Here is a 21,484-nt window from a genome sequence, read left to right on the forward strand (position 1 = left end):
GAGCTTTGCAGATCTCCACCTCCAGATTCAGAGGGCCACAGCAGGAGCTCAGAGAGTGACATTCAATAGAGTAGGAGGTGCTGAAAATGTGCCTGACTTTGCCATTTCTTGCACTTTCTATTTTGAAATGAACAGTCAATTTTTCCTCCTTTCCTATCCAGAGGGCAGCCCACAGTGGCTACTCTGCTATCTATTACTTCAAGGCAGTCTGCTCTCACCCCAAATTTCCATACAGTGCAGAATAATTTCCATCCAGGCTACTAATTTTCTGTACAAGTGTCTACAATGCTTCATGCAGTTATATTCAGAGCTGAATGAATGAACTTTTTCTCATTTATCCTCCTCCCCTTTAATACCACATGTGCTCAAAAAGAACACACGGCAATTTACACTATTTACTTACAAGAAAAACTTAGACCACCTGGGTATAATCAAACCCCTTGCAAGATTTCAAATAAAACTAATACCAACCAAACATATATTTGGTGCTCTTTGGGATCTTTCAAATAAATGCCATTTAGGATCTAAGAAAACCAGAGCTGAATAACAGAATTGTTTTCAATTCAGCAGCAGCACCAGAAAAGAAACCAAATCAATCTGAGTCCAATGATTTATTTAAAGTTTAGATAACCTTTGAAATTATATTTCCTTTAAAATTTCACAGTATTTCATGGCGGTACAACAGTTTCAACTTTAAGCCAGAAAGGAAAATTCCAAACCTCAGAAGCTGAGAAAAAAAAACAAAGCATGATGTGCCTTTGTGATTAACTTCAGTTAAAAAGAATAGGCACACACCAGTGATTAATTTCACATTTATCCCAAAAGCTTCTGCATAAAGCTACATATTTGTTGCATTTTCAGCTCACAGTTCAGTGGCTGCTGCCTAAAATTTATTCTGAGGCTAACACATCCCCTGCTGAACGGGTTTAAAATAGTGATCTGATTCAAAATGCCCCAGATTGTTTCTTGAAAGGACATCCACTGCCTGGGTTTCAGACACCACAGAAGAGTGATCACGTCCCAGCCAGAAGACTTATTGTTAACTCTGGCAGAATTAACATCATGATTTGCTACATAGCCAAGAAAACATTAGGAAATGGGTACAGGAGCAGAAAAGAAAAAGTCCAACTCCATAGAAACTGAAGACATCAGAAAAAGAGCCAAAATGTTAGTTTTAATGTCTGAAAACATCGCTCTCTTGTTTACTCATTAATGCAGTGTACCCTTTCCTTCTCCAATGCTTATGGAATAAATAATAAAATAAATCATTGTTTGGACTAAATCTTGGCTTGCAAAAAATGCCATTTATAACAGGAACAGGCATGCTATCTTTCATTCTATCCCAAAACACACATTAAGTCTTTAGAACATGGATGAGCCAGACTTTAATCAGAATGTGATTACCTTATTTATGCTGGATAATCTGGAAACCTTAACTACCTTTTTTTTTTAAAAAAAAAGAATTAAAAGAAAAAGGCAGCCAATATTTGGCTCTAGCTAGTATTTGAAGGAAGAGAGGATCCAACTCTTAAATCAGCAAACTTCATCAACTGAGTCATGCACCCCTAATGCTTCTGAAACGTTATCAAAAAAACACGTTGCCATAAAAACCTCAGAAAAAGGTTCAAGGCTAGTAAATATGAAAAGGAGCTGCTTGCTCCAACTGCCTCATGCCCTAAGGTAATCTAACTAGTTAATCAACATTTGCCAAGAAGAGATTCCCCAGGTAAGATTTCCAGTGGATCTTTTCATCCTAGTGCTGTTTCTACAGATGCAAACCTGAAAGTGAGTTCACTTTGCAGATAACTCCTCTTTCTGCCAGGCAATTCATAACAAAGCTGTTCCAGGATCCTGTTTCCATTGTTGCTACTCTCTCCCCTCTCAGCTGACAATATGCCAATCATATCAAAGAACAGAAACTAAAAACTGAAGGGCACAGTGAATGAGTTGTTGGAACTGTTGCAGGCTGAACAGCAAACAGATGGTCAGCAAAACCATGAGAACCAAAGAGGAGGGGAACCTGATATATGATTGATAGCAGAGCTCAGCTTTGCTTTGGAGGGGTCTCATCCAGAAACAACTGCTCTGTAAGCTTAGGAGGGCTTGCCTTGCTCTGTCCCAATCCACAGCTGTGCACAGAGGTCACCTGCAAAGTGCTTCACCAGGAATGGAAAGTCACAACAGCAACCAGGTGGGGCAAGAATTTCTCCCTCTACCAGCCTGCTGTTCCTACAGCTCACAAAGTACAGAGCTCACCCTTTTCTCAAAATTGATGAAGAGAGATGTGGGACCTGAGGAATCCAACAGAGGCTTGCTAATTATTTGAATGTGAAATGGTCTATTTCAGCCTCCCTCTTCACCCTGAGAAAAACCCCTATTAAGGCATCTGATACATTGGACTGTTAGAACATCAACTGTACGTGACAAGGACTCTCCTAATTTAAGACACTTAACAGTAAGTGACTCCTGGAATGCACATGAGGTTTTTTTCCTCACCCCAGAGCTACCACATACCGTTCCCACCAGGGGATACAAGAACCCAGCCCCAACGCTGGCCCGAATGTCTCGGATTGGCAGAACAAAACCTGTAGGTGCTCCTTTTTGTTCCGGGTCATGAGACAATGACAAGTGAGTTTTAGCCATGCAGATTGGCAGGTTTCCAAATCCCTAGGAAAAGAGAAAGAAAGTGAATGACATAAGTGGAAAAACCAGTAATTTTTCCAGTACAAAAATCTAATTGCTCTATTGTGCCACTCTCTGCAGACATCAGGCATTTTATTCCCCAACAAGTGCTTCATCCACAGCCTGTCAGATCCACTGATCATTCTACAACCCCATTCCTTCTCTCTCAAATTCTCTCCCCACCCTCCATTAAGTACTAAAGAAAGAACTACTGTGTCTCTTGGCACATCCAGCTGAGGAAAAGATTAATGTTATGGAAGTGCTGGATATACAACACTGACAGCCAACTATCTTCAGCCTACTCTCTTCCCAAAATGTTGAACAGCTCAGAGTTAAAGTTTTGTTCAGATGAAGTCAGTTAATTAGAAGTGTTTGATCAATAGAAGTGTTTGCAGGTTGTGAGGAAATGGCAATTGCATGCCTTTGGGATTTTGATGGACCTGTAAAGGAATATATAAGAAGCACGAAAGTAAGAAGCTCTATTTGCCAGTAGGAAATGGACTGAAAAAGGAAAATTGGTTACAGCACCCTGCAGCCAATGAACTGACAGTCCTCACATTGCTTTTCTCTTCGAAGACCTTCAATAAGGCAGAAGCAGGTAAATTCACAACAATGTCACACTCAAGAAGAGCAAAAGCAAAACAACAACCAGGAAACACTGAATTTAACAACCAGATAGCAGGTTCAAAACTTGAAACACTTTCCACATTAAGTCTTGTATAACCCACAGAACTCTTTCCCCAACATAATTGTGACTGACAAAAATCCACATGGACTCAAAAACTGATTAGTAGAACTTGATCTCAATGGAACAAGATGGAAAAATAATCAGAGTCTATTTAAAACCAGCCTAATGAGTTGTAATTCCCCAACTCTCTAAATGCTGAAAGACTGGAGAATATAGTAGGGAAAGATCACTAAATTCTCCTACCCCTTCTTCCAGAACTATCACAGATGGGTGGTACTGGGCCACATGAGTGAGTTCTGTCTTCTTCACTAGAAGACAAAGTCAGTTTCTCCTTTCCCACATCCTTTTCTTCCTCTGGCAGAGTAGCATTTAACAAGGACACAAATTGAGTGAGGATTCCCTTGTAACACAGCTTGATAGTATGACAATGTAACACTGTTCAGTATGATAATTTTGAATGAAGAGCACCACTGCTACCAGGTGGTGTGGAAAACTCACCTGCTTGGTGTACAGGGCAACTTTCTCCTGTGCTTCTGGAAGCAGCTCAATGTCTCTTGCCCCATAGACCTGCTGGGCAATAAGCCTGATCTTGTCTACAATAGGTAGCTAGAAAAACAAAAAAGACAGGCAAGTCAGCATGGCCAAGGCACAAAGACCTGCAGCATCACAGCAGTTTCAGATCCTCCACACATTTCATCAAGTACACTTCTGCAGACATAAGGCTTAATTCCATTTGCTGTAGAACAAAAGACAGAATAATTTGAGAGTTTTCAAAACGTGTTTCAATATTTCAATGGGTAGCCAAAACAGTAAGAACTGACTAACTAGGTCTGTGAGACTGGTGGAATCAATGTTTCAATTCTAACACCACATTTCTTCTCAATTTCTCAGGCAGCCTTTTAGCCTAAACAACTTAAGCTAGTGAAACCAACTGATATAAACAAAGCATCTCTGCAATAGTGCAAGTTCCTACCTCCACATTATAGAGGAACCTGAAGTTGTTAGGTGCCTGGGATGCTCTCTGAACAGCTCGGGCCAGGGCCAGGGCTCCTTTCCCTCCCTCTGCCCAGTGAGTGCACTCCACAGCATCGAATGCTCCTGCCTCCTTTGCATATTGTACTACAAGGGCCAGCTCAGCCTTTGTATCTGTCCTGCAAGGAGAAAGTTTGCATGTTTGTACCAGAATGCACACACAGTAAATGAATGTTCATTCTTGACAAGATCCAAAATGTGTCCCAAGAAATCACAGCTAGCAGAAAGCTGCTCAGCTCCTCCTTGGCTGGCATCAGCTTTAACACCACAGCTCAAAGTACTTCTGCTGCATAAAAAGACCACACAGTGGTTGTTTGCTGTGCAGTACAACATGCAGAGCCCAATTCATGCATTTTCCAACAATGTGGCAAAACTGTGGCCTTCTAGTATTTGAAGGGAGCCTACAAGAGAGCTGGAGAAAAACTTCTTATGAGAGCACACAGTGACAGGAACAAGGGGGAATGGTTTCAAACTGACAGAGTAGGTTTAGATTGGATACTAGGGAAAAAAATCTTTACTGTGAGGGTGCTGAGGCACTGGAACAGGTTGCCCAAGTGTTGAAAGTGTTCCTGAAAGTGTTCAAGGCCAGACTGGATGGGGCTCTGAGGAGGCTCATCTTGTGAAAGGTATCTCTAATTCATGGCAGGGGAATGAACTTGAGGATCCTTAAGTTTTTTTCCAACCCAGGCCATTCTGTGGTTTTATGACTCTATGGAGATGCTGCCAACAACACATCAACAGTACTGAGAACAAGAGTTTGTGTTAAACACAGGATATGAAATGCCACAGTGTTACACCCTGCACCACCCCCAGTCCCAGCTCACTCACTTGAAAGCGTTGACAGCCACGACCACCGGGACACCAAACATCCGCGCGTTCTGGATTTGCTTGTTGAGGTTGCTGCAGCCTTTTGCCACCAGCTGAAGATTCTGTACAGAAGGCAGCAAACAGGAAGCACAACTTATCAGGGGCAGGGAAACCTTTTTTCCAAACCCACTAAACCAGAAGCTAACGGTAAAAATGTCAAAATGGGAATGAAACCATGAAGGCAAATCCCCAGTGCTGCTTTTGGAACAGTCCAGACTTGTCCCTTGGACAGGAGACAGGAAAATGAGTGACTACTTCTAATGATCACTTGTTTCAGCTCCCAAGTCAAAGTAAGAGAAACCATTTTTTATCACCTTTTGTTATGCTTAAAAAGTTAATGCCTGTTCTCATTAACTCCCCACAGAAAAGCCTCAGTTTCCTCTCTGACACATTTCTCTTTATATATTAAATATCACCAGCAGTGAGTTTCATGACATCCATTTGAAGTCTGCAGCAACAGCTTTCAGTTTACATATATTTACATTTTGCAGCATCAGAGACTATTCCTGGAAATTCAGACATTTCATCCCTTCCTATGCAAAGGATAATATATATAGAAGCTCCACAAGTGAAAGAGCTGCAGCAGTTTAAAGAGCCTGATCAATTATCCAAAGGGTATACAACCATTCAAGGCCTAAGGATGGAAGGTGAGACTTTAGTTTACTTTTCTTGCTTGCAAATGAGGGGGGATAAAAACAAAATCTGCTGCTAAGAAGAGAGTAATTAGAGAGGCACTCTGGATATTTTCAGAGACAATATTTCAGCTAAGCAATTACTCTGCATTGAGAGGGTTGGGGAAACAGAGTAGATACTACTATGAAAAATTGAGCACACAGACAACTGTGTGAGTTAAGGAGAAAAAAAGGCTCTGAACAGTGGCTAGGTCAAGGACAATAAATGTTTGAAAGAGCAGAGCCAAGGTAACATTTTAAAAAAAGCATTACATCTTGTATGAAGAAGCCTTTCTGTGGCAGCTAAATAAGTGACACACTAGTAATCCAGGCATGCACTGCATAACACCATCATGTCATGACCACAGTTAGCTGGTCCACTGTCACAACAGCTTAAAGATTACCTCTTCTGTGTATTCCTTTGGCAAAGGTACCCCAGCAGTGACCTGTGGAAAAAGGGAAAGAAATGGAGTCCCGTAAGGCTTTTATCCATGACAGCAATCCCAACTGATTCTTATTAAAGAGTATGAAGATACAACACTCTACTCCATGATGATCCTTTTTATTTCTAAGAAAAAAATAAAAGGAAGAAAATAGGACTGCATGATAAAATACATGACTCACTCTGGAACTGTTACAAGTGGCCCAGCATGCAGGCACTTCACTAGGGCAATAAAACAAGCAGGTATGAACCTGTAACATACTACAATGAAGCTGTTGACAAACAGGGAAATATCAATTCTTTTTACAACTCTGAATTTCAAGACAACTTCAAGCTGCTCAAATGCTACAAGGCTTTAAGTGACTGGAACAGAACAACAGGAACAGCCCCTCAGACCCACTGAAAGCCTTCCCCAATACTTACTGCAGGTCCTCCCCCATGCATTTTCAGAGCTCGGACAGTAGCAACCAACACCACCACATGAGGCCGGAGACCAGAATAGCGGCACTTAATGTTGAAGAATTTCTCCATGCCTATGTCTGCACCAAATCCTGCTTCTGTAACTAGAGTAGGAAATAAAAAGAAGTTTATGAAAGATTTCTGGGTGCAGAAATCATATTCTGATTATATAAATCTGAAACTTCTTCCAAGGGAAAAGAAAAAAAGGTGCCCAAAGACAGTAATGATAAAAAAGGCAGATCCCTCCAAAACAACAAGCAAACAAAAATACCCCGCACTCTACACACTTACCAACAAAACCATCTTTACCCACAAGCTTCAATGCTATTTTGTCTGCCAGCACAGAGGAATTCCCATGTGCAATATTGGCAAAAGGTCCAGCATGAACAAACACTGGTGTTCCCTAGAAGGGGGATGCAGGAGAGAGAGAAAGAAGAAATCAGAAAGTGCAGTTTTGCAAATATGCAGCATGTCAGGAGCTAAGTACTGCGGTATCTGAAAGTAAAGAAAAACACTTTAAGAAGACAGATCTTAAAGCCTTCTGATCAGACATTTGTTATCAGCAATAAGGACTACAGGGCAAACAGGATTATTATAATCTCCACAAGTGGAGGTATTAATCCGCTTAGGAAAAGGATGGCTAAATCCCAGCAACTCTTTGTCATTCTCCTTCATCCATACCATTTAAATTCCCAAAACATTTCTTGACATTAAAGACAACAGACCAAAGACACAGCAAATTTTAGTGCATTTGCTCAGGGTCATCCCACATGCCAGTGGCAGACCTAGAAGGAAGCCAGCCCTCTCCCCTAGCCCTGAGCACAAAACCACAGTAAACCCCCAACTCTGAGCTGAGCAGACCCACACTGACTGTGATGAATTAACTAAATCATTGCTCTAAGTGCCTTCTCAGAGCCAAGAACCAAATAACCTGTGCTTACCTCTAGTGTCTGCATGAGGTTTGGTTTAACAGTATCTTTCATCAAGACAGCCAGAGCTCCAGTTACTCCCTAAAAGAAAAAAGGACAATCAGCTTCCAGATGTACCAAGACCTTGAGAAGGTTCCTATGCAGTGTAAAGGCTCTGATTTTGTCATTGAGGGCTTTTGGTACCAGAAACATAAGTTGCTCAGCATAGAACTAACTCTAGTCAGGGCAAAGCAGAAAAATGACCTTTACATTCCTGTAAGAGAAGCTGTAATTTCTGGCGGGAGCAGCCTCTTGGTTGTGACCTTGCTGGGCCACCACTTTGTAGCAAAGGCATAAAGAACAATTAATTCATGTTTCAATGCTATGGGCAAGGTTACCAGGTAAGAGCAGCAAGGGAGTAACCTCTCAGTAAGTATGGTTTACTGCAGCAGAAAGCAATGTTCTTTAGATATTGTAGGTCCATTTATCCTGGATTTTTCTTCCTTCTTTTCAACAACTTTGTCTACATACTGGCCTTAAAATGTCATAACAACCTGCTACATCCTGCTCAAGTCTCTTGTGCAGAAATAACTTTTAAAGTGAACCTCTGTGCTTATGAGAACAACCAAACTGACATGAAAGGCAAACACTGGAGCCCACATTTCCTCCCAGGTGCAGCCATGTACCCTGCTGAATTCTGCTTCCTGAGCAACTAAAGCTTATGATTTCATCCCCACGTGTTTGGGTAGAGAAGATGTAGGTTTGGTCATTTTTGTGACTGACAGTCCAGTGGAAACCAAACCAGCTGTTATCCAGCGCTTGAAAAAGTAACTAAAATTGCTGTTGTGAGTCCTGAGCCAAATGTTCACAGCAGTTATGAAAACCTTGACCCATAATCTCTTTTTCTTCCCTTTCAATTTCAACTGAATTGCAGCACTCAAAGACATGAAAGACTATTTCTTTCTAAGACATTCACTGCTTTGTTTCATTACTTTCAATCTTGCCACATGAAAGCTTATTTAACATTTAATGGAAAAGCTTTAAACTTCACTCATCTCCACAATAATGAAAACTGCAGAGCAAGATTTCCATGGCGACATTTCAGACCTGTGTCACTCAGTGCACTTCCACACATCCCATCCCTAAAACCTGGAGTCAGTTTTTCATTCCACATTCCTTCCCAGATTTTTTTTTTTTTTCTCTTCCTGGTAGCACACTCATGACATTGGTTGCACCACAGCAGCAGGACCCAGCCTGGTCTCTGCAATCACATTTCTGCCTGCATGAGGAGTGGGTAACATGGTCCTAACAACATGAGCCACTGGCTGCCATCAAGTGCAAACATAACAGACAAGAGAACCTGTTGGATGTCTGATACCATCCTCCATTCTGCAATTGGAATGAACATAATTAAATATAATTAGATTCTTTTAAAAGTTAAAAAAAAAATTGAGATTAAAGACTTCTATCACCTGGACTCTACAGAAAAGTCGAAGAAACTCCCAAGCCAAGCACCATCTGCCTACACGGCTGATGGGCAGTAAGAAACACTCCTGTTTTCCAGAAAAAGGCTTTAACTCAGTTACTTAAGTTAAACTGGCAGCATGCTAGGTGTAGGAATTAAAATCTAAAAGCTGCCTACAGAACTTTGGCTTGTGCTCTTTCTCATTCCCAACAAATGTCTCACATAGGGATTTACAGATAAATTGTTCCAGCCAGGCACTTTTCCTGCAAGGCCAGAGTCAGGCCATCAATCTACTGTTTCTTAGCCTTATCCTGGGAGGAAGTAAAACAAATAAACAACACGCCCACATCCCCCCAGCATAAAAGGCAACAAAAAACCTGCAGCAAGATAGCAAGAGCTGGCTAAGCCTTAATGCTCTGTCCCACCTAGCTGGAAACACAGGTCAGGAAGAAGTGCCTGGGACACAGGGCAATGCCCTGAAACCATGCTGAAGCACCATTTGGGAAAATGCTATTTGACACACTCCACAGACCTGCCAAGAACTAACAATTATTGGAGGGAGAGCTGCAAAACAATGCTGCAGCTTGCAACTGCTGTTTAGGGCTGCTTTACACACTTGGTAACAGGCATCACCAGCACTATGACATTCAGCATTTCATGAAGGGAAATTAAACATTTGTGTCCCTCATCAAAGGCTGCCTTACAGAGAACACACTTTTTGCAAATGCTTCGGCTTTTATAGCATTCACAGACTCCCAGAAGATATTTCATTTTCTGTAATTGAATTTGCAAATGTTTTGCTCCTGCTCTATGTTTTCCTCACTCCAGGGAGTCTAAGAAACAGGATGGCCAGCAGGATGCATTTTGAGTTCTTCTGATCCATAAATATGCTTTTTGCATAGAAGCCACCACGTATTTCCCTTGTAACTCCTATGGTGCCAGCCTCAACTTGACACACAGCACATCCCACAGGATCCTTGTCCCTGCCCAGGTCATACACACCCTCTCTGGATAAGGTGTGAAGGTACCACACTGAAGAAAAATAATCTTCATTAACTGCAGGGGCCAGGATTTTATCTTTGCTCTTCTATATGTTAATTATTTCTTTTTCATACAACTGTTTCTCTGCTTTTTAATCCAAGGACTTTCAGAAATAACAGGAAAAAGCATTTAATGGCAATGACTCTTACAAGGTCATCAGCTGTAACTGGTTGTCCTTTTTTGCTGGAAGCTACCACCATTCTGCCAAATCGCTTTTTCATATCATCCAACCCATCAGCCAGGGCTAGCACTGCCATGATTTCACTGCTCACTGTGATGTCAAACTGAGCCTGCAAGAGATGAATGAAGGACAGGAACTCATTAAGATTCCCTCCCAGCAATTCTTGCCTCTGTTCAATTCTTGAAACAAGGCAAATCATCACCATTGTAATAAAGAAAAAAAAGAAAAAAATACAGACATAGAATATACAAGAAATCCAAAGCATTGCTCTCAGAACACTTCACTTAATTTGGCCATTTTAAACTGGATTTTTTTCCTGCAAAATTAAACAAAACCTACTCATTCTGTTGCTATTACGTGTCTCTCCTGGCACGAACATTAGTGATTCATGTAAGAACACGTAACACTGACAAATTATATTTTTGAAGACTGAGCTCACTAACTCATCTGATCATTGCTAAACAATACAGTAAAAGACAAAAAGCCCACCAGCAGAAAAAACAGATTCTATAGGAAATGTAGGGTAAAATTCATCTGACATAATTCAGACACTTCCACCTTAGGGAAGCTAAGCACCCTAAGGACATTTCAAGTCAAAAGAAAGAGGCTTTTCTGAGCACAATTCATTTGAACTATAAATTTGACAGTTACTTAAGGGATGAGGGGAGTCACAGCCCAATTGCCTCTTTTACTATATTGATTATACAATTAATCTAGACAAGCTCAGATTCTGTGTTTAGTTCTGACTGGATAAACCCCACCCAAAACACCTGCAGTAGTGAAGATGAGCCACTTCATGACCAGCTTTACAAAGGGCACTCATATACCACAGACATCCCAGTCTGGGAAGCCAATATTCAGGAGACAACAGGGAAGGAGGAAAGAGACAATAAAACTAAACACAGCACTGGTAGCAAATTTGAACTGCTCAGTTGAGACTTTCTGCTTTCTCTTTTAACAAGATGATGGTCAAAAATGAAAATAGCTGGAGCTACAGAAACTTCCTTCAGGAACACCTTTCTCAAAGCACTTTTTAAAACATGTGAGAAAAAGGAACAATTACCGTCCGTGTGAAGCCTTTCTCTGTTGCAGACTGTCCAATAGTGATTTTCCTAAGGAATCTGTCATTTGTATCCAGTACTGCAAGGAATGCAGAGAGGTAAGATGTCACATTGCCAAGTCATAAATTCACATCTTTGCCCTGTGATAAACATCCAGCCAGGTCACCAGTGAAGAGAAGATGGCACTTTGAGAAACCATCCTATCCTAAAGAATGGCAAGTGCTGCTCAACATTATTCTTACGCAAAAACTGCAATGAAATTAAGATACCCAGAGATACACCAGAGCCTGCACTGCATTCAGAGGGAGTCTGCATCCCTTTGTGTGCATTAACCACCAGACCAAAGCTTCTCCGAAAAGCAGAACTGATAATATTATTCCAATTGATTTTTCACCATCATTAACCAATACAAATCCAGGAAATTACTGCAGTCAAAAAGAAATAAAATTAACACTTTATAAGTTAAGTGATAAAATGGTCAGATACTATCACTTAGTGAGAATTGTTTTATATAGCTCCATTAAGTCAAATTACCTTGGAAACACAAACTATGAAACAATGGTTTAAATTTGCTGTTTCCTTCTATATGCTTGAAATATTCAAAGTGTTTTATGAAGTATTTCCCATGAGGTAGACTACTCTAGTCTCATTACAGGTTATGAAGCAAATTCTGGAAAATACATTTCAAACTGTATTTTAAAAGAAAGAAGAAAAAGCTATACACTTGGAACATAACTCAGGAAAAAAGTCCACTTTTACAATTCTTTTGATAGTGAAATATTTAATCTGCTAGACCAGAGAATCATTCTACCTTCAACTATCCTTAAAAACCTTTAAAAAAATCTGATCTTCACTTGCTGTCAGTCCCCGGCAGAGCAAGTGGGCAGGTTAAAACCGAGTTTAATTCCAGAGCAGAACCATCTTACTCACAGAGCAGTAAGGTAAAAAGGCTGTTGACTACAGTTGCCAAATTCAACTCTCTCAGTGACTGACAAATCCAGAAACCCAAACTGTCACCCATTAGCAAACTTAATGTTTGTGAATTCAGAGCAGATTTAAGGCCCTGTGTTAGACCCTTCAGAAAAGGGATCCCAGCTGCAGGCAACTATCCCACCAAACTTAGGGAAGGAGGAACCAGCTCTGCCCTCTTTTCCATTTTCCCAGGAAACAGTTTCAGCTGCAACTACAAATGTCTCTTTTGACACGTTTTCTTTCATTTAATGTCTCTAGTACCTCTTTGCCATGTTATAGTGCCTGGGTCAATGTCCAACCTCACAAATGCATTTACTTCTTCCTTTGTCAAAGCCATAGGATCCGTTTTGTTAATGCCCAGTTTCTATGGGAAGAAAAGACAAATAAGAGGTATAGTGAAAATATTCACAGAAATGAACCTTTTACTAGAACACTGAGGCATTGGCAGCAGCATCTGTATATTCAGAAATAATGCGGGGCTGCCTTTTTGTGACCCTTTCTTCCAAACCCCACAACAGCATAAGATGATCCATATCAGCATATACTGGACAGAGCTTGCTGCTGTCCAGCTTGGAAAGGACAAGGCAGACAATGGAGCTCATCAGGGCAGGGTGTCACCAAGCTTTGTGCAAGGCACCTACAGAAAGAGTAAGAGACAGCTCTGCAGTTCTTTCCACGCCTTGCCCTTTTCATTAGCCTCACATGCTTACATCCATTTCCCCTTAGTTTGCCTGGGGTCACTGCACACAGCCACACGTATTTAAAGCCACTGCTTTCAGCATGCTGGTTAAAGCAGCACAAAGGAGGAATTAAACAATTCAGTCACAAGGCTGTCAGCATCCCAGAAAGCTGATCTTGAACACACTGAGAGGATGGGAAGTTTGCCAAGTTGCTTAATTGAGAGAAGAATTATCTCAAGAAGCCTGATAGAAGCGCAAGCTTAGGCATGAGGGAAACGATACAGTTGATTTATGAACGAGCAAGGTTTTTTAATTAACCAGACAGTTAAGTCCTATTTTTCTCCTGAAGAACAGCAGGGAAGAAGAAAGTCTGTTCTTTTCCTCTTCAAGCATATCATTTAGAAAAGGAAATAAACAACAACAATGACAGAGATACCATCTTTCTGGAGTATTAGCATTCTGTTCGCATCCTGACATTTAATAAGCAGAAGAGTGGTTAGGCTAGAGTTCCCTCAGCAGTCCATCAGGAACACCAAGCAGTATGACATCATTTCTTGCTCAGCAATGAAGCAAACCACACATTCTCTAATGGTTTAAGACATTACAGCCAATTAATATATCAGAGTTTTACCTTCCCAAGCACTCTGACTATCGCTCCTGACTTCCAAATGGGCAACTGATCCAGCCTGAACACTCTAGAAAACAGGCTTGTACTCTGAAGGAGCTCAGCAGGGCTCAGTCTGTCCTCCTAGCTGCAAGGTTCAAGCCCAGTGCAAAACTATTCATCCACTAATCCTAATTTTTGCAGAAGCAAACATGAACTTGCCCATGCCCCTAAGTTTTGAGGATCAGAGGAGCTGTGGGCTGCTCAGGGACTGCCATTCAATGACAGGGGTACTTATCTAACTGGGAATTCTGTGGGGGTTTTTTTCAGGTTTTTTTTTTTTTTTTTTTTGTAGGAGAAATTGGCCATGTAGGGAACAGAAGGTTTTTTTTCATTTTTCTTTGTTTTCGTGATTTGGGTAAGACAAAGAAAATTCTGTATGTTCTCTTTTTGCTGAATTTTATGAATTGCTTTTTTTTTTGTGCTGCATTATCTACACAGCTGTCACATGGGAACCACTAATCTCTAGCTGTGTGTTAGGTATAAAGACTGATTCTGGTCCTTTCTTAAACTACATTAAGGACACTGAACTGACACCACTAATAAAGGACACTAAGCTCTATTTCTTCCCATTGTGTTAATCACAGAGTATTTGACAGAGTTATAGCAATGACTCCTCCCTTTCCTACATCTGTTTTTTGTGCTGTATGAAGGGTTACCACACTTCTGCACACTTTGTGCAAAAAACAAATGCCAGCAGAATGAACTAAGGGACAACACAGGGGTTTCTGTAAAAAAGCTTTGCCTACCTAAAGGGTAAGTAACTGGAACAGAACCAGAAACCAAGGAGAAAGCAGTGAGCTCACCTGTAGCCTTCGGATCTGAATGTCGGAGAACTTCCTGACACCATTGACAGATGGCACCAAACGGCTGTAGAGAGCCTTGCAAAATGAAACAAGCAGTTCATCAGCACTGCTGGCACATCCAAAACAACCTGGCCACAGTGGGCTGGGGTCAAACACATGGTAAGGAAGGACTGTACCTGGTCAGACTGAGTCATCTCGTGGAACATGCGCGCATCAATAGCGGCAGCGACCAGGTTGTTGGCTGCAGTGATGGCATGGATGTCACCAGTGAGGTGAAGGTTAAACTAGAGGACATGAAACATATCAGTTACCTCATCCTGCTGCAATTTTCATTTATTCCAACTCACCGTAGACAGATGGAAAGAGGAGTATTAATAGTAATGTTAAAGTGGGTGAGGGTGGAGGGGGAGAGATTGCTCAGTGCAGTACGTGGAAGAGAGGAAAGAATTTCTCTAAAACATAAAAATGCCTCCCCCACACTCATGTCATTTTACAAACTTCTAAAACAAAGCTCTCAAATTAAAAGTTGTTTGTTTTCTTCTTTTCCCCTCCACCAGAACAGTTCTCACAGGCTCCTTGGCACTTAAAAGACCCGACTTCAGCATACTATGTATTCTGCACTGATCCTCTTTCACCTTCCTACTGACCCCCTCATTTGCACAGCAGGTTTCACACATACATTAGCTGAAGTGGCTGCTGCTCCCACAAGGGAGTCTGAGCTAAACTGGAACTAGCAACCTTGTGCAGCACTAGCAGTGGAGCTCTGTGGTTGCACAGAACTCTGCTTAAGGTAACCACCCAAACACAGAATCACAGGCAGAGCTTGTAGACCACGTACTACACAGTGACACTGCTAGTAGTTTTCTTAGTTCTATCTCATTAAAACATAGTTTGAGTGGGTTTGCCTACATGAGTTATCTGGCTGCACTGCACTATCTTGTAGCTGTGAAACTGGTGAGGGATCTAGATTGGGTATGAGAGAAAATTTATGGAAAGGGTTGTCAAGCACAGGAACAGGCTCCCCAGGGAAGTGGTGGGGTCACCATCCCTGGAGGTATTTCAGAAACATGCAGTGGCACTTGGGGACACGGTTTAGTGGTGGGTTTGGGAGTGCTGGAGGAATGGTTGGACTTGGCGATCTTAAAGGTCTTTTCCAACTGAAATGATCCAGTGATTATGGCAGGTGAGTAAAAGGTGGGGTTAAAACAATCCTCTTCATCTCTAGCCAAACAGCAAAGGTGAAAAGATGAAAAGGTGATATTAGAAAAGGTGATCTGACAGAATACCTTACAACACCATTTTATTGAAGCCTTGTTACTGTGGTCTCAAAACCCACAAAGCTAAAACAGAATGCAGCTAATCACACACCAATTATAAATACTAATTAGTAAAGCTAATTGTTGTCTCATTCTGCACACATACAACAAAAAGCAATCATTATTACCTTTCTTCTGCAGTATGAACTCAAAAGTTTTTCACTTGCTATTTTTTTCATAGGATGAAAATTTAATAATTCTGCATCCAGTTATGCATCAAGATCATTATTTTAAATAGTGACTGCAGATACTTTACCAGACATGCATTGACTAAACCACCCCCACAAAACTATGTGTATTTGTATCACGTGGGTCATACTTTAAAAAAGTCATTCCAGTCAGTTTGGCTCCTAGAGTGTGGCTGTTTCCCACTGCAGCACACAGTCAGGTATTTTGGCTTGTCTTACTAACACTCTCAAAGAGGAGGAGGTTATTTTTCCTGTCACATCTATTCTTCACACATGTTCTTGGCACGTGACAAAATCAATATTCTGCCTCCTGAACATCTTTATCTTTTATGGACTTGCTGCATCAATTAGAACAAACAGCCCTTTTGATCACTTCTACTTCCTGAAATTGTCCTGTGTCAATCCACAATGCATGAGACAAAGGCAGAATTCTACATGCAATTACTCTGAGAGCTGAGAGAGGCACGAGAGCACATGCTACACGTGCTTTTTAATTCCCTGCCTCCAAACACAGAATTTTACTTGTTGCCAAGTCACACCAGAAATATGCCCCAGTGCCAGCCCCCCACAGGCTGAGGTCTTGGCATTGCTGATTCCCAAATTCCTTTATCCCAGTTCATATTAGTAATCTAAAACACAAGTACTCCAAAATAGCTCACAGAAAGAGTCAGTGGCCACCAGAGCTGACAGAACTATGAAATATTCTTCCAAAATGCATTAAGCCATTATCATCTTCATTTCAGCACTGGGAAAATGAGGCACAGGATGTACTTAGCTCCAGGGTACACAGCAATTCAAGGCAGAGAAGGGGAGGGAAGAGAGGAACTGGGAATTCCTAGCTCTGTGAAGCTCCCTGGCCATGAAGGCACACTTCTGAAACAACACAAGGATGGCTGCTTGTTAAAAAAAAAACAACAAGCTTTGCTGAAATCAAGCACCTAGTTCTATCAAGTGCTACACTAGGTCATAAACTCATACATTTTCTAAGTTATCTGACTGCAGTATCTCTTCAGGGTCTGTGAGCTGTGAGGGCAATGAGGCTTTGTATAAAGAATTACCTCTTCCATTGGGACAACTTGACAATAGCCACCACCTGCAGCTCCACCTGCAGAGAGACAACAGTCAGACCACACCAATCCAGGTGTCTCCAGCCCAGTGGTATTTCATCTGTTTGCTTAATGGCTCCAAGAGGGCAGCTACCACTGAGCAGCTGAATTTAAGTCCCAACACGGTAGCTTGAAGGCAAAACTGAAGAACTTACTCAAAGCTCTTTTTTCTTAAAATAAATGCACTTGTAACTAGAAATAATGTAAAACTACAGTGCAGAGAAGAAGAACAGTATTTTTGAATGCCATCTTTGTCTATTTAGGCCAATTGCAAGCAACAGAACAATCATACCTTTTATGCCAAAAGTTGGCCCCTGAGAAGGCTGCCGAACACAGGCAAAGACATTCTGGTGAAGGTGTGCTCCTAAGGCTTGGACAAGGCCAACAGTGGTGGTGCTCTTCCCCTCTCCCAGGGGAGTGGGAGTTATTCTGCAGCAACAAAGCAGAAAAGACACAATTACACCCTTGTAGTGGGTGAGAATCAAATCTCAGGGATAAAACAGTCACCCAGTGATTGCAGTTAATGAGAATTCAGATTCTGAACTGGCTCATACTTCAGCTAATCTTCATCAATTCAAAACTGGAAAGAGATTGGCAAGTCATCACATAACTGCTGACAACTTTCCTCTGAAACAATTTGCTGGTTCCTACTGAAGGCAGGCTACTAGACCAGGGGAAGTTTGGCTATGAACCAGTCTACACTTCATAACCCTGACCTGCAGACCAAAACAATTCATCTGCTGGAGAGAAATGTTAAGCTACATCCCCACGGTTTGCCACAAGTGATCCATCTACTTCCCAAACTACTACATTTTCACAGTGTGATTTACTAAAACTTAGAGCACCCCATACAGTCACCCCACCAAAAGACAATTCAACAACAAATCAGGCTAGTAAAATTTCTTTTCATCTTGTAAGTGATGTCTCAGTTCAGGAAGCACCTACCCAGTAACAACGACGTATTTGCCATCTGGCTGGTTCTGCAGGCGTTTCAGCACCGAGAGCTGAACCTTGGCTTTAGTTTGGCCATAGAGCTCCACCTCATCAGGGAAAAGGCCAACTTCTTTTGCAACTTGTTCAATGGGCTTGGGCATGCAGGACTTTGAGATTTCAATATCACTTAAAGAAAAAGAGCAAGATGAGTTTGTAAGTCAAAGACTTCCACAAATTTCCCACTTCTGTAGGGAATAAACTACAAACACCTGATATATATTTTCAAGTCAATCTTTAAACCCCCCAGTTAAACTGATACAAGTAAGCAGATACATTACAACAGACACATTCTCAGAGTTGCCCTTCTAAAAATAAAAAAAGGCCAAACCCAAAAAAAAACAACAACCCCTCTCTGCAACCTCCCCATTTTCCCAAATGCCTTTTGTAGGCAACGTGTTATGATCCCATATGGTATTTTGCATATTTTCAGCTGCTCCCTGGGGATTTGAGCAACTCCTATTTGAAGATACTACTTTTGGCATGTCAGACTGAAAATTTTCCAAAATACAAGTTTTTCACTATTTCCTGAATCAGCAACCATCTAGTTGGCCTGAAGTCTGTCAAAGTCTAAGAAGACTTCAAGACACTTCAAGAGATATCACAGCACCACTGCAGCTTAGCTTTGCATCCTCAGGAAGACCTTAGAGTGCCTTAATTTGACAGCATTACCTTGGAACAGGCATCTTTAAGGTAAGCTGGTTGTATTGGATGGTCCATTTTCCAGGCTGGAACTTCTCCAGAAAACGCTGTGCACTCTCCACAGTGCTCTAAAACAAGCAAGTGAATGCATTAAAGCAACTACCATTGCACAAACTGCACTGACCAGAAAGGTTTGCCCCTCCTGTCTGCCTCAGTTTGGGTTTAAACCAAAGTGCTTTTATTAAAGCATTTGCTAATAACCCAAAATGAGATTCTGCCTGCTGTTTTCATTAAAAAAAAAAATCCCACCATATCTCTCTACTCATCTTCCAGTGTGCTGGGTTTTTTGTGTGTTCTGTGTCAGCAGGGTTTCTTAAGCAAAGCATGGAAACAGAGGGTGCTGGTTTATACTGTTACTCTCCTTTTCATCCAATCACCCTAAGGATGGTTTCAGAATTACAGCCAGAGCATTATAAGACAGACCCATTTCTTATGGGTTTGAGTGACCACACTCAAAAACCCCTAAAAAACCTCCCGAAACTGACCAACCAGAAACCTCTGTTCTAACATTTCCTTGAAGTCCATCTTCTTCTTTGGTTAACTGAATCCAAATTGTCTGAACTAGAAGCTGGAAATCCTAATTAGATATTTCAAGAGCAAGAAGGGAGCACAGCTGCTTTGGCAGTGTGCTGATGGTCAGCAGCAACAACACCACCAAAAGCAAACACAAAAGGGATGACCACAGCCTGCTCAGTACCTGCATTAACATGGCCACAGTCATGGGCCCAACACCACCAGGAACTGGGGTGATGAAGGAAGCTTTTTCCTTTGCTGAACTGTATGCCACATCTCCCACAACTCTTTTTCCACTGGCCTTTGTGCTGTCTGGGGATTTAAGGAGAAAAGTAAGTTACACATCACATTTGAGCACAGCAACAGAGAAGACAGCACTGACTGAAGCTGAAGTCTTTAATTCTGCTGGAGCAAACAAAATAGAAGCTGAGTACCCAGGAAGCTGCAAAGAAAGATAAAACAGCTAAGACAACATCACAAGATGAAGCTGTTATCATCATACTTCACTTGCAGAATGTCAACAGCTCATGCAACACATCCTCCCATTAAGCACCATTTATCCTCAGCCAGACAGATCTCCCTTTCCTGGAGGATGCAAGTCTTTTCTCAGTGGCTCACTGCCCACAGGGCAGTTTGAATGAGATATAAACCAACAGTCATGAAGAGGTGAGAGATGAAATATGGCTGACTTGTTCCAAACCCCCCAAGTTTACATTTGCTCTGTTCCATTTTGGAAGGCATCTGGGCCTTACTATTGAATAAAATCACCTGCTTTTACAGAAACTGAAGGCAGAAAGTGCTGAGCTTTTCAGTTATCACTGCTAGTTTAATGATGGACCAGTAAATACTGCAGTTCACAGAGATCAGACTTGTCAAAACAAACTTCACAGGTGCCTTAAAGCTTCAGTAGGATAATCTTTCTCTCAGGCAACATAGTTTGCTATACCCTGCTGCACTATATAACCTGACAATTCAGAAGCAGACATAGTCCTTTTTTCCAGTGGTGACCTTTAAACTCACCCAATAAAGACAGGAAGAGACAAAATGAATTAATAAACTAGCACAGTCACAGTCATCTAAGGAAGTCACTGATTACAGCATAAAACCAGAAAATTTAAGTTGCTCCTGAAATGACAGATTCTCACTTCAGATAAAGGACTCTAGGGAGCTTCTAACCAGCAGGAAAATCTGAAAATAGATTCTAATGTTGTTACATTGAAATATTATATTGCATACAATAAGTGTGTATTTGAACAGAACACAATCACTAACTTTCGTATACATCTGGTGAGGGGGAGGGAGTGGAAGAGAAACCAAACTCCCCAAGAGCAGATTATGTTAAAACCAAAGAGAGAATAAAAGCCAACATTTTTTTTAGCTGCATTGTTACTGACAATTACCAGCTTGGATGCTTTGCTGTGTGTTTTAAGCAACACTACTCCTCCCTAAAGCTCAAAGCCTGAACAACATCACAGCTGGTAACCAGTGTTTCTGCAGCCACTGTCAGTTTGCTGCCTGAACTGCAGACCAGCCTGGCCTTCCCCCCTCGGGACCAATTTAATTAAGGCTGCAAACAGTAAATAATGTAATTTTATTTTCTTCCAAGGATGCCAAGCAGGCTCATCAGCCATCCTGGCCAGGAAGGCTCTCAGCCCAAGAACGAGGAAAACAAGCTGGCACTCCAAACTGCCTCATCTGTTCCACAGACACAGAGATGAGCACAGGCCAAACAATCCCTCAGTCCCTGCTTCTGCATCTGCACCTCACACCAGGCACTGCTGAGCACAGCCTAGGAGCTCTTCAATTACCTGCAAAATATTCTTTTGAAAGAAAGCTCACACACAATACTTGCCATCTCTCCCCATAATTTCACCTTTTCAATATTCATCATCCCACTCTTAAAAAATACAAACTAGTTACAGGGAGAATCAATGACACTATAACCATATTGCAAAAAAGCTGCTCTCATATTCCACTCTCATGGCTTCTTGTTAGCAAGGGCTGCAAAATCCCATAGCAGGCAACTTTGAGCAGAGTTGCTTCCTCCATC

At 41.5% G+C, this 21,484-nt stretch overlaps 1 protein-coding gene across 2 annotated transcripts in view; it reads right to left on the reverse strand.

The window, feature by feature from the left end:
- The window catches only part of MTHFD1 (methylenetetrahydrofolate dehydrogenase, cyclohydrolase and formyltetrahydrofolate synthetase 1), a 40,400-nt gene that overhangs the window by 2,812 nt on the left and 16,104 nt on the right, over nucleotides 1–21,484 (reverse strand). For both annotated transcript variants that reach the window (XM_009101675.4, XM_050974909.1), the window contains 18 exons: nucleotides 19,619–19,746; nucleotides 18,892–18,989; nucleotides 18,175–18,348; nucleotides 17,522–17,658; nucleotides 17,182–17,228; nucleotides 14,796–14,903; nucleotides 14,620–14,694; nucleotides 12,731–12,833; nucleotides 11,500–11,576; nucleotides 10,405–10,545; nucleotides 7,783–7,851; nucleotides 7,133–7,244; nucleotides 6,806–6,945; nucleotides 6,345–6,386; nucleotides 5,231–5,331; nucleotides 4,344–4,521; nucleotides 3,869–3,976; nucleotides 2,515–2,667 (listed from right to left, as the gene is read on the reverse strand). In XM_009101675.4, the coding sequence (XP_009099923.3) occupies nucleotides 2,515–2,667; nucleotides 3,869–3,976; nucleotides 4,344–4,521; nucleotides 5,231–5,331; nucleotides 6,345–6,386; nucleotides 6,806–6,945; nucleotides 7,133–7,244; nucleotides 7,783–7,851; nucleotides 10,405–10,545; nucleotides 11,500–11,576; nucleotides 12,731–12,833; nucleotides 14,620–14,694; nucleotides 14,796–14,903; nucleotides 17,182–17,228; nucleotides 17,522–17,658; nucleotides 18,175–18,348; nucleotides 18,892–18,989; nucleotides 19,619–19,746 (1,991 nt within the window). The remainder of the gene's footprint in view (nucleotides 1–2,514; nucleotides 2,668–3,868; nucleotides 3,977–4,343; nucleotides 4,522–5,230; nucleotides 5,332–6,344; nucleotides 6,387–6,805; nucleotides 6,946–7,132; nucleotides 7,245–7,782; nucleotides 7,852–10,404; nucleotides 10,546–11,499; nucleotides 11,577–12,730; nucleotides 12,834–14,619; nucleotides 14,695–14,795; nucleotides 14,904–17,181; nucleotides 17,229–17,521; nucleotides 17,659–18,174; nucleotides 18,349–18,891; nucleotides 18,990–19,618; nucleotides 19,747–21,484) is intronic.

Source organism: Serinus canaria, chromosome 5 (assembly GCF_022539315.1).
Source record: "Serinus canaria isolate serCan28SL12 chromosome 5, serCan2020, whole genome shotgun sequence".
Taxonomy (NCBI): Eukaryota; Metazoa; Chordata; class Aves; order Passeriformes; family Fringillidae; genus Serinus; species Serinus canaria.